General features: G+C 35.3%; 1 protein-coding gene and 1 pseudogene across 1 annotated transcript; both read right to left on the bottom strand.

The window, feature by feature from the left end:
- Positions 1-1,586: 1,586 nt before the first annotated feature.
- LOC149379966 (glutamate receptor 2.9-like) lies at positions 1,587-5,148 on the bottom strand (annotated as a pseudogene).
- A 378-nt stretch (positions 5,149-5,526) lies between these two features.
- LOC149379965 (glutamate receptor 2.7-like) lies at positions 5,527-11,101 on the bottom strand. Its single transcript, XM_089603593.1, has 6 exons — positions 10,842-11,101; positions 9,120-9,538; positions 7,567-8,502; positions 7,170-7,482; positions 6,679-7,073; positions 5,527-6,083 (listed from the first exon to the last, which is right to left on the bottom strand). The coding sequence occupies exons 1-6, from the start codon at positions 11,062-11,064 to the stop codon at positions 5,580-5,582; spliced, it is 2,790 nt and encodes a 929-aa protein (XP_089459719.1). The 5' UTR covers positions 11,065-11,101; the 3' UTR covers positions 5,527-5,579.
- Positions 11,102-15,657: the final 4,556 nt, after the last annotated feature.

Below are 15,657 nucleotides of genomic sequence, written 5' to 3'. Positions count from 1 at the left end.
AGTGCCTCGTCGTCGCCTCGGAAAAACGTTAGTTATTTGTACGCGGACGATAGATATTTTGCGGCAAGCGGAGGAGCAAAACATCGTGATCTCCCAAGAAGATGCGGAGATGTACGCGATGCGCGATGTTTTGGGATTGCGCAGAGACTGGGAAGTCGGTTTAGGGCCTTCGATCCCAAGGTCATCGTTGGGTGTTGCCCAAATGCTAGATGGAGGCTCGTCAAGTTCGTCATCTCAGACCGATCCATTGGTTGCCGAGATGCGAGCTCAGATGGATGCCCAACAAGCCGAGCTGCAAGTGATGCGGCAACAGATCGCCTTCCTCAGCCAGCAGCACAACTAGCCTCCCACGACTCCTCAACCTCCGCCTGCATCGCAACCAGGTGGGACGGATCAGCAGACGCCAGGTTCCACGCCGGGTTCTACGCCTGGTTCTATGGATTACTTGCGAGACCGTCCTTACGGAAGCGGCGGAACGAGCGGCAGCGCGTCAGGCAGCGGTGGACGAGGACGCGGAAGCGGTTCTCGAAGTTCTGGCAACTTATTCGGTAGAGGAAATTCTACTATCGATAAGTTTTATAAGAAAAAAAAATAGGAATTCATTTTTTTCGCTTTTTTTGGAAAGAATTTGTATTTTTAATTAAGAATTCTATTTTCAGAATATTATTTCTAATTCATTTAGAATTTTGTTTAATTAATATTATTTGAATTTTTATTTCATTTAGAATGATGTAATTCATTTTTATTTTGTTAATTTACTTTTTTAATTGAAAAAACATATTCGGTGCGACATTGTCGCACCGAATACCATGGCGCGAACATATTCGGTGCGACATGTCGCACCCGATATGCATTTACCCGCCAATTCTATAAAATTTGGCAGGAAAATAACTTGGGCATTAGGTGCGACATGTCGCACCTGAAAGTGTCGCACCTAAAGGGGGACTTATTAGGTGCGACATGTCGCACCCAATACCTTCTGCGACGGGTTATCCGGTGCGACTCTGTCGCACCTAATAAACTTTTAGGTGCGACATTTGAAGCATTGGGTGCGACATTCGTCGCACCGGATAACGTATTTTGTCCTAGTGAATCAACCCGATTATTTTTTGGTTTGTTTTAAGTTTTAAAACTAAAAAATTAGTTGTAGCGGTTCGGGTTGATAGCACATGAAAAAATCGACTAACCCAACCCGATTACACCCCTAAAGCCAAGTATTAAGAGATTCACTATTTAAATGTAGTGATTTTTATTAGACTATCGTTTATTATATAATATTTTATTATTATTTATATATTTTTGGCCACCCTTAACTTGAGTTTATGGGTCCGCCCCTGGTTACAACTTTATTGTGTTCTATATATAACTACTTTCTTTTGCGTTAATTCTGTATAATTACTTACTAACTACAACTTATATATTCTCTGCATCTACAAAATAAAATATAAAATGATTCATAAGCTTAGAGACTAAGATATTTGAAATGGACCAGCATTATAATTATATACAAGCATCACCTTCACTAAACTGAGCTCGCTCTCTTGTTATTGGTATTGGCCCGACATCGCTTATTGAATTCCGTTTAATTAGATGACAACAACATTGCTGTTTAGAGTGGCGTCGTCGATTGGAACTACAGTGTTATTATTTTGAGCACGACTAAAATGGCTTTGCATTTCACTCATTTGATAATGGGTGGTTCTCTTGAACGTGTTTGAATTCAAGTTCTTCTGATCGAATACTCTAAACACTACGTGAACTTTTTCCCACGGCGAGGCTTCTGGTGGAATAGAGCTCTTGATGACATTCCAGTGCCCGGAAAAAAATGTAAGCCCGTTAAGCACTAGAGCAAACAATGACGCAATGGTGGCGATGAGAAATAGTCCCCGGAAGCTTTCAAGTCCAAGGCTATTTGAAGCATCCTGCGAACTCGGATTCGGACATCTATCTTTTTCCCCGAACCATCGGGCCTCTAATTTCTTCGATGTGAGACTTTCTATTATGTTTAGAATCGCTTGTGACATATCGGAAACTAATGGAGAGCCTCTCGGAAAAGCCTGTGATTTTGGATCATTAAATTATTAGAAATATTATTCGAAACTATTAGTAAGTTTGATTAAGTAAAGGTATGAATTAGGCAAATCATGAGTGAAAATAATAACAATTTCCTCACAAAGACTAAATTAGAATGATCAGATCGTTCGCCTAACTACTTTTTTTTTTATGATCCTATAATTAAAATACCCCACGTCATCATTATTATAAATCGGAGGGACATGGTATATTTTAATTGGAGGGACATATATAGTAGGAGACATTTAAATGAAACTGAAAGATCTAAATTGGATTAAAAATAGAGCTTACGAATCCAAAGCCGAGGGTTTTGAAAGTCGGACCAATCATGGTGTACTTGGAGCAATACATTCCTAGGAATACATCCATATAAGGCTTCTCGTCAAAAGCATCGACAATCTCTTTCTCCGAAAAGGCTCGGGCTAGATCTTTTGCAGATTTGTACGCCTTGAGTTGAGACTCTTTCAAGCCCAGACTCTTCAACATCTTGCATATGAAAGAAGCCTCTAAGTAACCTACATTTTCATTGTCTTTGATGAGCGTTGTGATGTTGGTGATGACCGGTTTGAGTTGTTGCGCGGTTAGGAGCGAAGTCAAGCTCGCGGTGTAGCTTTGGGTCAAAATCAATACCACAAATACCCATATGATTATCACAAATCTTGAAGAGTTACTTAATATACTCTCTCCCATGCGTGTACAAAAGAACTTAGGGTTTTGATTTAACAAAATATATAATCTTTAATTAATGCAATAGGTTTAGATGGATTATATAGAACTTACGAGTCGCGAAGACCATTGTTGAGAAGGAGAACCAAAGACTAGTGCCAATTTGATGTGACAGAGAGCCCCAAAAATCCTCGTTAATCTGATGCTCATTTACCCACACAACAAAGCCGATAAAAACAAAGAAACAAACAATGGTTGCCCAAAGATCCCGTGTCAAAGGCTTCGTGAAAACCCATGCATTCTTGTTCCTTTCCTCCTTGACTGTCACGATCATCGACACCCCAGATTCTGTGTACGGCAATGTGAAGTCAACGTACAACGATATGTTATTCTTCAAGGACAAATGATGTAAGCTAAAATAAACTAGCATAATAATATCAATAATATTGTATAAAGGTTGATGCCACGTACCCCGAGAAAAACTTGGTACATCAGCTCATCATAAGTTCCATTACTCTCGTGGCTAGAGTTGGCAAATGGAATCAACTCATACTCGACTTTATAAGTTAAAGACTTACCAGTTACGTTGAAGGTGTTGTCAAGGTTATATTCAACGTTGACAAACTCTTTGAAACCTGCTTTCAATGGAACACCCACTTTGAGTATCTTAGTACCGTTGACGACCGGAATTTCTCATCATTTTTGGTCTTTATTAGTCCCTCATGGCCATGTAATTGGATTCAAATTCTCCTTCAACGTAAACAAGTGAGGATTATTTTTCTTTATTTGAGAAGAATTCAAATCCTTTATGAGCCCAATTTTGGGCTTCCAAAACCCAACCACGTTGACCACGCCATCATTTACAACATTGACGATCTCATAAGCCTAAACTCGTAACTCCTCATGAACAAGATTGAAATTTCCAGCGAGCCCTTTGAATCTCACTTTTAAGTGCCTCTCTAAGCTTTGGACCATTTAAAGATACTCCAAACGAGTCGAGGTCATTTGAGTAATTATTATTCCTCTTTTTTACCATCCTAAATTTGTTACCATCATCATTAGTATCGCTCTCCCAAATCCTTTCAACGGCCATAGCTAGGGCTTTGGCAGCATCGTAAGCCCACAACCCAAAAACATTCATCACTTCTTGATCATCATCCCCAAATTAACTGATTCTTTTGATACCGATCTCTGAAATCTTCGACTTCTTTCTTCCTCGGAACGTAACTCCTTATCCCCAACACACCATTCATGGAATCACCAAAACCCATAGAAGAAGTGGTTAAGAGGTTGGCCATCACGCTAGTCACAATCCAAACAAACCCTTCTCTCATCATCACAAACCTCTCAGCCTCACAAAAAATCCTATTCCCAAGCGTCGTCTGAGCCTTCATGCAAGGATATATATGTCATAAATTATTTGAAAAATTGTAAGAAATAGGATCAAATACTTACACTCAATTAAATTTAGACAAATAATGTATTTAATATGTAAGGGTCTAAATATTTATATATCTACCTTTCCCTGGGATAAAGAGAAAAATAAAAAATAAAAAATTAACACACTTTGTAGTCATATTTTTAAAAAAAATGGTGATTTCTAATTTTTTTTTTTACTGAAAAAAAAGAAAGCATAAACTATCAAAATAAAAATAAAATAAAATATAGGGACATCACTTATTACTTTTATCATGCAAATAAACCGTAATTAATACAAAACTATGTTACAACAAAGCTTTTACGTCCATACCTGTACAACAAAAACCCTAACAGGTTTGTCCTTTAGTCCCTGGAGCTTTTCCCGGAGTGTCTCATTAGAGGCCGAGGGATCGATGGCGGTCCGGTAAGGCACGTGGGCCCCGGCTCGGAAGACGGCATCGACGAGGAAGGGCACGAGGCCTTCGCCGTAGGCATCGGAGGCATAGACCGGGACCACCTGTTTCCATCCAGAGGCTCGGACTAGGGACGCGATGGCCTCGGCCTGAGAAGCATCATTCCCCGTGACTCGGAAGAAGTACGAGCTCCGAGTGGTTAGAGAGGGACACGTGGCAGAGAATGAGATGATCGGAACCTTGGCTTTCTCTCCGAGGTTCACAACGATTATGGCTCCCTTGCGACGACGTCAACTGTCCGATTATGGCTTGGAGTACTTGGGCGTTTTTTTATCAGGTCTAGAGCTGTTATCAGGTCAAAGGTGGTAACTTATAATTTAGAACCTTACAAGTTACCACCTTTTTTTATTATTTTATTTTTTTTCCTTGCTTAAGTTTTGCTATCAATGGTCCCTCGTTGTAAATGAGCGTTTGCATTTTAAGGGCCTAGATCGATTGTGACTAATACATATATATTGTCTGGAAATATTAAAGGGGGTACATACATCTGTGAAGCTTGGTGAAATAATTGGTACATATTTGATAGTAGTTCGTTGTCTCGAATAATTCGATTAATTTGGTTGGTGAAATTTATAATTTCGATTTGTTGCATCTGTATGTATCCAGTTTTACCCGTTGTAATAACTGGATGTTATTGCCAAAATGCCCAGTCCAAGCAGCGTAGTCCCAATTCAAGCAATCAATTAAGAAGCAATGGGCTTACTTAAAGGAATTAGGCTTTATGTCCATAGAATAGCCCAACTATTTTCTAGGCTTATAAATATATTTATCTGTATAGTAATGCTCTGAAAATACACAATGCTTTCAACTTTATTGTACTGAATATAATTATTAATTACTTACAAATCAAAAAAAAATATCCTATCCTGTAAAAAAAAAAAAAAAGACTCCTAAATTAAGATATTTAAATACTTTATTTACACTAGATATATATAATCATCACTTTCACTAAACCGAGCCATTTGAATGGCTCGTCAAACTAACTACCTGGTTAGGATTTCCACTTGGAGTGGCATTGTCAATCGGAACAACAAAATTACTATCTCGAGCACTAAAAAAATTGCTTCGCAAGTCACTCGTTTGGTGATTGGCGGGTTTCTTCGACGCGTGGGAACTCAAGTCCTTTTGATCAAAGACTCTAAACACCACATGAACTTTTTCCCACACCGAGGCTTCTGGTGGGATAGAGCTTTTGATGACATCCCAATACCCGTGAAAGAATATAACCCCATGAAGCGCCATAGCGAACAACGACGCAACGCTGGTGATGAGAAATAGTCCCCAGAAGCTTTCGAGCCCGAGGTTGCTTGAAGTATCTTCAAAGCCCAGGGTCGGACAACTTTCTTTTTTCCCGAACCAGTGCTCCTCTATTTCCTTTGACCTGCCTCGTTCGGTTACGTTTAGTATCGCATGTGACACATCAGAAACCAACGGAGAGCCTTTCGGAAAAGCCTGGAATTTTAGCCCATCAAGGGATGTTATTGTAATTTCGAATAAGTTTTATAACTAAATAACCATATTTTCGAATTAACCTTGGTTTGTCTAGTATTAATAAAATAGTCAAAATAAACAAATGTGAAATATTAGGTTTCAATCATTTTTTCATCTCGTGATTAAATAATTTAAAAGTGGTAAATTCTTATATATATCATCAAAAAATTTAACAAAAATTTAGCGATATAAGCCACATAAACATAAGCGTTTGCGTTTTAACCAACGTTTTGTAAATTTTTCGTAAATAACCAAAAACTTTGCTAAATAGCCATATTTACTAGAAATTTACCCTGCGTTTTTTATTATTTTAATAGCGTAAATAGATTTACGTGGCTATTTACTGAAAATAAACGAAACGTTGGTTATTTCAAAATTTCTAACATTTCATATGGCTAGATAACCACTGGACCCAAAATTTAATGATATTGTAAAAAATAAATTAAAATTAACTATTTTTCGAATCAATTAATTTCATATGACTATTTTATATAATCTTTTCATTTCAAAATACATGTAACTTTGATAAACTAAATAAGATAATAAGAGCGCTTACATATCCAAAGCCGAGGGTTTTGAAAGTCGGACCAATCATGGTGTACTTGGAGCAATACATTTTGAGGAAAACATCCATATAAGGCTTTTCGTCAAAAGCCGCGACAATTTCTTTCTTCGAAAAAGCTCGGGCTAGATCTTCCGCGGATTCGTACACCATGAGCTGGTTCTCTTTTAAGCCTAGGCTCTTCAACATCTCATAGGTGAAAGAAGCCTCTAAGTAACCCACATTTTCACCTTTCTCAATGAGCGTCCTAATGCTGGTGATGGCCGGTTTGAGTTGTTGGACCGTTAGGAGCGAAGTCAAGCTCGCGGTGTAGCTTTGGGTCAAAATCAATACCACAAATACCCATATGACTATCACAAATCTTGAAGAGTTACTTAGTACTCTCTCCCCTGTGTGTGAAAAAAAAAGAAAGCTTAGGTTTGTTGATAAACATAACTTGTGATCTACGATCAATGACATAATTTTGTGTGGATTATTGAACTTACGAGTAGCGAAGACCATGGTGGAGAATGAGAACCAAAGACTAGTGCCGATTTGGTGCGACGGAGAGCCTCGAAAGTCGTCATTAATCTGATGCTCGTGGACCCATACGACGAAGCCCATGAAAACGAAGAAACCAACAATGGTGGCCCAGAGATCCCGTGTCAAAGGCTTCGTGAAAATCCATGCATTATTGTTCCTTTCGTCCTTGACTGTGACGATCATCGACACCCCAGATTCTGTATATGGCAACGTGAAGTCAACATACAAAGATCTGTTGTATCTGATCGTCACATCTCCGATCACTGCATCGAAATTCTTCAATACAAATGGTACACAAATAAGCTAATATAAAATAGCATAATAATTAATCTCTATAACATATAAATTTATGCCACGTACCCCGAGAAAAACTTGGTACACCATCTCATCATAAGTTCCATTACTCTCGTGGCTAGAATTGGCGAATGGAATCAAGTCATACTCAACTTTATAAGGTAAAGAATCCATTACCTCTCTAAAGATGTCTATGCAATAACCGGTTACGTAGGTGGTGTTATCAGAGTTATATTCAACGTTGACAAACTCTTTGAAACCACCTCTCACTGGAACACCGACTTTCAGTCTGTTACCATTGATCGGAATTTCCCATCCTTTTTGGTCTTTATTAGTCCCTCCTGGCCACGTAATTGGACTCAAATTCTCCTTCAACGTTAACAAGTGAGGATTATTTTTCTTTGTAGAAGAACTCAAATCCCTTATGAGCCCAATTTTGGGCTTCCAAAACCCAACAACGTTGATCACGCCATCATTAACAACATTGACGATCTCATAAGCCGAAACTTGTAACTCCTCATGCACAAGACTAAAATTCCCAGCGAGCCCTTTGAATCTCACATTTGTAAATATCTCTCTAAGCTTTGGACCATTTAAAGATACTCCAAACGAGTCGAGGTCATTTGAGTAATTATTATTCCTTTTTTTGACAACCGTAATTTTGTCACCATCATCATTAGGAGTATCGCTCTCCCAAGTCCTTTCAACGGCCATAGCTAGGGCTATGGCAGCATCGTAAGCCCACAACCCAAAAACATTCACTTCTTGATCATCGTCCCCAAACTGATTCTTTCGATACCGATCTCTGAAATCCTCGACCTCTTTCGTCCTCGGAACGTAACTCCTTATCCCCAACACACCATTCATGGAATCACGAAAACCCATAGAAGAAGTGTTTAAGAGGTTGGCCATCACGCTAGTCACAATCCAAACAAACCCTTCTTTCATCATCTCCAACCTCTCAGCCTCATCGAAAATCCTCTTCCCAAGCGCCGTGTGAGCCTTGATGCAAAGATAAGTTAGAGAGTAATTGAAAAATTGTATGAAACAGTTACGCTCAATTAAATTAACTCATGTCTAAGAAAAAAAAATCTCTCGTACTATCTCATGTTTATGATCTTAGTTTTAGCTATTTTCACAATTATTCGATGATTAAGAACTTAAGGTTTTAAATATTAAATATCTAAACTTTCCGTGGAATGAAGAGAAAAAAAAATATTTAACATACTTCGTAGTCATTTTTTTTTTTTTTAAATGGTGGTTTCTACTTTCTAATGCATAAACTATATATTAAAATAAAGATAATACATAATATAGGGACATCACTTATTACTTTTAAAATAATTGGTTGCACCTAATCAATTTCTAATTTTCTAGCCAAAGTTTCATTATATTAAAAAAATAGTTCATCACGTCGAAATAAATTAAATTAACTAAATCAGTTAATTTAATTTACTTCGGCCTGATGAGCTATTTTGTAAATAAAATAAAACTTTTACTATTTTTCAAAATGAGAGTGAATTATTAAGCTACTGACCTAATTGTCTTTTACTTTTATCATGCAAATAGTCCGTAATTAATATAAAACTAGGTTACAACAAAGCTTTATACGTCCATACCTGCACGACAAAAACCCTAACAGGTTTGTCCTTTAGTCCCCGGAGCTTTTCCCGGAGTGTCTTGTTGGAGGCGAAGGGATCGATGGCGGTCCGGTAAGGCACGTGGGCCCCGGCTCGGAAGAGGGCATCGACGAGGAAGGGCACGAGGCCTTCGCCGTAGGCATCGGAGGCATAGACCGGGACCACCTGTTTCCATCCAGCGGCTCGGACTAGGGACGCAATGGCCTCGGCCTGAGAAGCGTCGTTCCCCGTGACTCGGAAGAAGTATGAGCTCCGAGTGGTTAGAGAGGGACACGTGGCGGAGAATGAGATGATCGGAACCTTGGCTTTCTCTCCGAGGTTCACCACGAAGCTCGCTTGCGACGACGTCAATGGTCCGATTATGGCTTGGACTTGGGCGTTTTTTATCAGGTCTAGAGCTGTTAATTTGTAGAATATAAATCAAACGTAGTTAATTAGTTATATAGTAGATTATATATATATGGCATAAAATGTTTTGAAGTTTCTGTCATTGTGCTGATTGTTGCAGAATTTATAATAGAAACTGTGATCAGATAAAATAAAAGAAGCACGACATGCATGAATCATTATATTATAAATAGTTGTCCGAAATACCATACGTTCAAATCCATTTTGGCGGATGTTTTAGTTCTTGTTTATAGTTAAATTGTTTGCGAGAAATAGTTGTGAATGTATTTTTCGAGATGATGATTAAGAGACTAATATATACATATAAGCTAAACAATATATAGTTACGCAAAAATTAATAGTACTATCTAATTTTTAATCTGGTCTATGGTAGCATGGTTTCTCATAGCAATAACGGACCGACTGTTTCACACTTATATTAAAAATACGGACTTTTTCAATCGACTAGACTTTAGTTACGTACAAGTTAACTACAAATTTATTCAACTTGGCGGATGTTCCAAAAATTGACAGTGAGTTTCTTCTGATATATATTTAAAATAGGCCAAGGAAAAAATCAAATGAACAGTAGACATCAAGTCGTCCATCACATATTATACACAGAATGCATACATAAATACATACATTAATATATAAGTCAAAAAAACCTGCATATATAACAGGGGACCTATATTATTACCTACGTAATATGGCATCTTTATTTTGAAGATATCTGTGTGCACCAATAAGAGCCACCCAGTTGGTGACTTTGAAATTTGAAATACACCGCATGATCAGCGTTGAAATCTTAATCTATTTTATTCAATTTAAAACTAGACTTCAAATTTTATTCAATTTGAAACTAGACTTCAAATTTTATTCTATTTAAAGTTTTGGTATTTTATTTTATCTATTTCGGTTCAAGCAAGGCACACCAACTAAAGGCTTATTCAATGTTATAAAAAATGATAACTTCAAACAGAAAAGAAAATGTTCCATTCCCGGAATACGGCAGAGCCAACAACAAAATATAAAGAGGACCAAAAATAAAATATAAACTTAGCTATCAGATTTTTTTTAATATAATTCTCAAATTATATAACAAAATTCCATCAATAAATATTAAATATTAAATATTTAAAATTTCTTAAATAAATAAATAAAAGGACAACTATCAATTTTAGCATAAAAAAATACATTGAAGGGACTGAATTGCAATACGTGCGTCACTTGGGGAATACCCTTCAGGAGTACTACTAATTACCACTCGACCCCTAGCGGAAAAAATAAAACTTAACGCTTAAGAAATCATACCTGACGAAGCCGCTCCGACAATCTCTGACTTCGAATCCCTGGAATGAACCACAATCCGGGTTTTGTAGCTCCGGCCTTCGGAGGAAGCGTAAAATTCCGAAATTGCCATTCCGATACACCTCAATCCCATCCTTCCGACAGGGTCATTATGGTCCAAAACCACGCCAACGTTCACAAGTGTCGTTTTATTTTGTGCTGTGACGACGACGACCATGTTCGTCATTGCAAGAAGAAAAGAGAAGAACAGAGTTTTGGTGGATTTCTTCATTTTTTTTTCAATATCTCAAAAAAGAGAGCTTTTAGCCTTTTGCATTTGTATGTTATCTTCTCGTATAAATATGGGTTTCACGTTTACATTATTAGAATCTGATTATTATATAAACATAGAGACGCGGTTTCCACGAAAGTCACACTTTGTGTCATAGAGCAAATCAGTGCCACACATGCATATATGTTCTAAATTCTAATTCAATGTAAAACAAATTTTTCAAAAATAAAAAAAAACAATGTAAGACCAGGTCACCATCAATATTGGTTATATATATACTCTCTAGTCTATACTCTATAGTATACTCTATACAAAAATGAAAGCGTTATACACTTATACCTGATAATTTTAATGTTAGCTTAGTGTGTACAATTAAATTATTAGTAAGAATATTTGAGCTTGACATATTCGTTAAAATATCTTTCTTTTTTTTGTTTTTTAAAAGTATTCGTTAAGATATCTAACGTCCAGAGAGATGGCAAAATGCATGTATTCAAGTTTTAAGGGATAATATATAATAAAGAAAAAATATTAAGAATATGTGTTTAATCGAAATGTGTGATTTAACTCTTCAATCTTCATTCATTCAGTTCAACATAAATGATAAATACATTTTCTAAAAATATATTATATCGCAAATAACAATTTTTTTGTTTATTTTTTATGTAAAAAAAATAACTCCCCAAAATACCCTTGATAAAATAACTTTTTTTTTCTATTTTATATATAAAAAAATTAAATAAAAAGATTTCTTTATAAAAAGTTAAGAATTTTTTTATAAAGAGATAATTTTTTTAATAAAATCGTAAATAAATATTTATTTTATGAAGGGCATTTTGGGAAGTTCAATTTTAGTTTTTGTAAAAAAAATAAACGAAAAGTGTGATATTTACGATATAACATATTTTTAATGGAGGAATGTGTCATTTATATTAAACTGAAGGGAAATTTTTTATATTTATGAAAATTGAGGGGATAAATCGCGTATTTTCGATTAAACACAGTGGATATTGTTGATATTTTCTCTATTATAAACTGCATTTGTGTAGAATAGCAACTGTATAAAACTATAGCGAATATATATGGTATCATAATCAATTATTCCGTATGAATCAATTATTCTATTTTCATATGATGTATATAATATGGGCGTCGTAGTTATTTAGCTAATTTCAAGCTTGATTTTAAGGAACTAGCCAACGTTTCGTTTATTTTGGTAAATTAGCGATTTACCAATATTAACGTATGTAAATACTAAAGACAATCATGTAAATTAATATCTGATTAATGAGACCATGTCACTAAATGTGGCTAAATTTTAAACATGTTTAAAACGTTGCTAGATTGCAAATCCAATATTTCAAGTAGCCTAATCCGTAGAATTTTTCATATAATATAAGTAAGCACTGAATGCAGTTATCATGACATGTCAAAGTCAATAAACAATAGTCATCAACTCTCTCTCTCTCTCTCTCTCTCTCTCTCTCTCTCTCTCTCTCTTCAAAATCTAGAGACCGGACTTAGACTCCCACCTCACAAAATCACACTTAGTAATCAAACTAGTATTAAGCACGAGAGAGAACGTTAGGGGACTTAGACCCCCTCTAGCGACGAGACGAGATCACCGGGGTTGTAGACTTCACCACCTTCCATCCCACATGTGCTCATAAAGTTTGGGCCTAGATTGGAATTTATGGGATATTTAATGTTACTCCAAAAATCGGCATTAACAATTACAATATTAAAAAACTTGGAGCATAATTTTACCCACCGGTTTTAATCGACCGGATAATGTCCGTTCTTTTCGGGTAACATAATAGGTGGACCTTTGCTCGTATACCGGGTCTTAGACTCCCACCTCACACAATCACACTTAATGATCAAACTAATATTAAGCACGAGAGAGAACGTTAACGTCAGGGGACTTAGACCCCCTCTAGCGACAAGACGAGATCACCGGGGTTGTAGACTTCACCACCTTCCATCCCACATGTGCTCATAAAGTTTGGGCCTAGATTGGACTTTATGGGATATTTAATGTTACTCCAAAAATCGGCATTAACAATTACAATATAAAAAAAAAACTTGGAGCATAATTTTACCCACCGGTTTTAATCGATCGGATAATGTCCGTTCTTTTCATGTAACATAATAGGTGGACTTTTGCTCGTATACCCGATACCCAACCCGTTAAAACACTAAAAATCGCGTTCATTAAAAATTGATCTTAGATCCACTAGGTTGTTTCAAGCATTAGTACCGCATGACTAACATGATTTTATTATTTTATGATTAGAAAAATTAATTAAAATGAGTAACGCGTCCGACACTTTTCTAGCAGTTTATCCGGTGGGTATATTTTTGTTACCCGTCCGCTTAAAAAAAATGGATAAACGGGTTCAAGTAACATATCCATTTTTTAACTTGGTCCTAGTAATGGGTCATTTTTTTTAACTGGGTCCGAGTAACATACTAAGTGGACCCAATCAGATTCAGACCGATTGTCATTCCTACTTATTCAACTTACTATATATCATGAACTATATACAAACAAACCATACCGTAATAAATGGCTTAACATAACATGGCGGCATTTATAATCAATATAAGGCCAGTATAATTCAACTATATCCCATCTCTAAAGTTTGTTTGCTTTCTTTAATTTTCATTTTCATGGTGTGTAAGAAAACACGTACATTAATTAGATTAGGGAATTATTATTACTATTGTTATTATTATTAATATTAATCTTAAAATTATCCAGAAAAATTAAACTACACGGGTACAAAAAAGAAATCAAACTATATGATTAAACAATGCTTACCGGTTACAACCAGGGACGGACCCACGTAGAGGTTGAGCGTGGTCTAGGCCACCTTCAACTTCTGAGAAAATTTTATAACTACCTTCTTTTAATCTGATTATTTCATCAATACTTATTAATATGTAAAATTCTATAATTATCTCATTTGTTTTATAAAATATCATAGCTACCTTATTATTATTACATGAATTTTATAAGGTCTATAACGGTGCAAGTCACTTAAAAAACAGTATAACTTATATAAAATTTCATAACAACATAAATCACTTTAACAAATCCCGTATTGTTGTAGGTGAATAATAATAATAATAATAATAATAATAATAATAATAATAATGGAATCATACAAATATCCAATACTACAAATTTAAGTGTAGGTGGTGATTAAATAGTATTTACGAAAATACGAAGACAATTTATAATAATTTTAATTTAAATATATGACAACAAAAATGAAAATGCGTAGACAATTTACAATAATTTTAATTTTAATATATGCCACCAAAATTTAATAAGAGCATTTAACTCATCTATAAAATTCAATTATATCAATTATTTTGTTTAAACATTCGAGTGTAGATTTTATCGGTTCTCTTATAGTATATATGAAATAATTAGTTAAAGCCAATCAGAGTGTTCATGAAAACCGTCAAACTGAACAAACCGATCATCCAAACCAAACCGCACTCTTTTTGAAACCGTACCATTAAAATCCGATGACGTTTTGGTCGTAACCAACCCAAACCCTAATTGTTTCGGGTTGGTTTGGGTTTTTATAGTCGTGATATTGAGTTGAACCAAATCAACCCGATGGTGTTAATCATTTAATTTGTTTAAGATTGCAAATATTTATATGTACTATTGTTAAAAAAAATATATCATTTTTTTAATAATATTATAATTAAATAAAATACTCATTATTATACTTTCTTATTTGCGAATACATGAAGATCTGATAATTAAAAATATGCGTAATTTTTATGTTAAGATGTAAACTTTTTAAAGATAAGTAAAATTTTGATTTTATTTGACATAACGTATTAGATATAATATACATATATGATTTTCATTCGAGTTATAAAGTCATTTGTAAAGAATTATAATTAAAAAAAACCAATCCAAATCAACTCGATTATTTTTTGGTTGGTTTGGTTTGGTTTTACCTTTCAATCGAGTTGGTTTGAGTTTTAAAACTAAAAAATTAGTTGTAGCGGTTCGAGTTGATAACACATGAAAAAAATCAACTAACCCAACCCGATTACACCCCTAAAGTCAAGTATTAAGGGATTCACTATTTAAATGTAGTTATTTTTATTAGACGATATCGTTTATTATATGATATTTTATTATTATTTATATATTTTCGGCCACCCTCAACTAGAGTTTATGAGTCCGCCCCTGGTTACAACTTTATTGTGTTCTATATATAACTACTTTCTTTTGTGTTAATTCTGTATAATTACTTACTAACTACAATTTATATATTCTCTGCATCTACAAAATAAAATATAAAATGATTCATAAGCTTAGAGACTAAGATATTTGAAATGGACCAGCATTATAATTATATACAAGCATCACCTTCACTAAACTGAGCTCGCTCTCTTGTTATCGGTATTGGCCCGACATCGCTTATTGAATTCCGTTTAATTAGATGACAACAACATTGCTGTTTAGAGTGGCATCGTCGATTGGAACTACAGTGTTATTATTTTGAGCACGAC

This window comes from Urtica dioica, chromosome 12 (assembly GCF_054948205.1).
Source record: "Urtica dioica subsp. dioica isolate 48M chromosome 12, U.dioica_male_clone48M_v1_H2, whole genome shotgun sequence".
Lineage (NCBI taxonomy): Eukaryota > Viridiplantae > Streptophyta > Magnoliopsida > Rosales > Urticaceae > Urtica > Urtica dioica.
Note: the sequence above shows the minus strand (reverse complement) of the source record. Positions and strands in the feature narration are given on the sequence as shown.

Coding starts and splice junctions, on each gene's coding strand:
- LOC149379965 (XM_089603593.1), bottom strand. CDS start 11,064: ATGACGAACATGGTCGTCGTCGTCACAGCACAAAATAAAACGACACTT. Junction 8,503..9,119: donor TTAGGGTTTTTGTCGTGCAG/GTATGGACGTAT, acceptor CTTTGCATCAAG/GCTCACACGGCGCTTGGGAA. Junction 7,483..7,566: donor TGTACCAAGTTTTTCTCGGG/GTACGTGGCATA, acceptor TTTGTATTGAAG/AATTTCGATGCAGTGATCGG.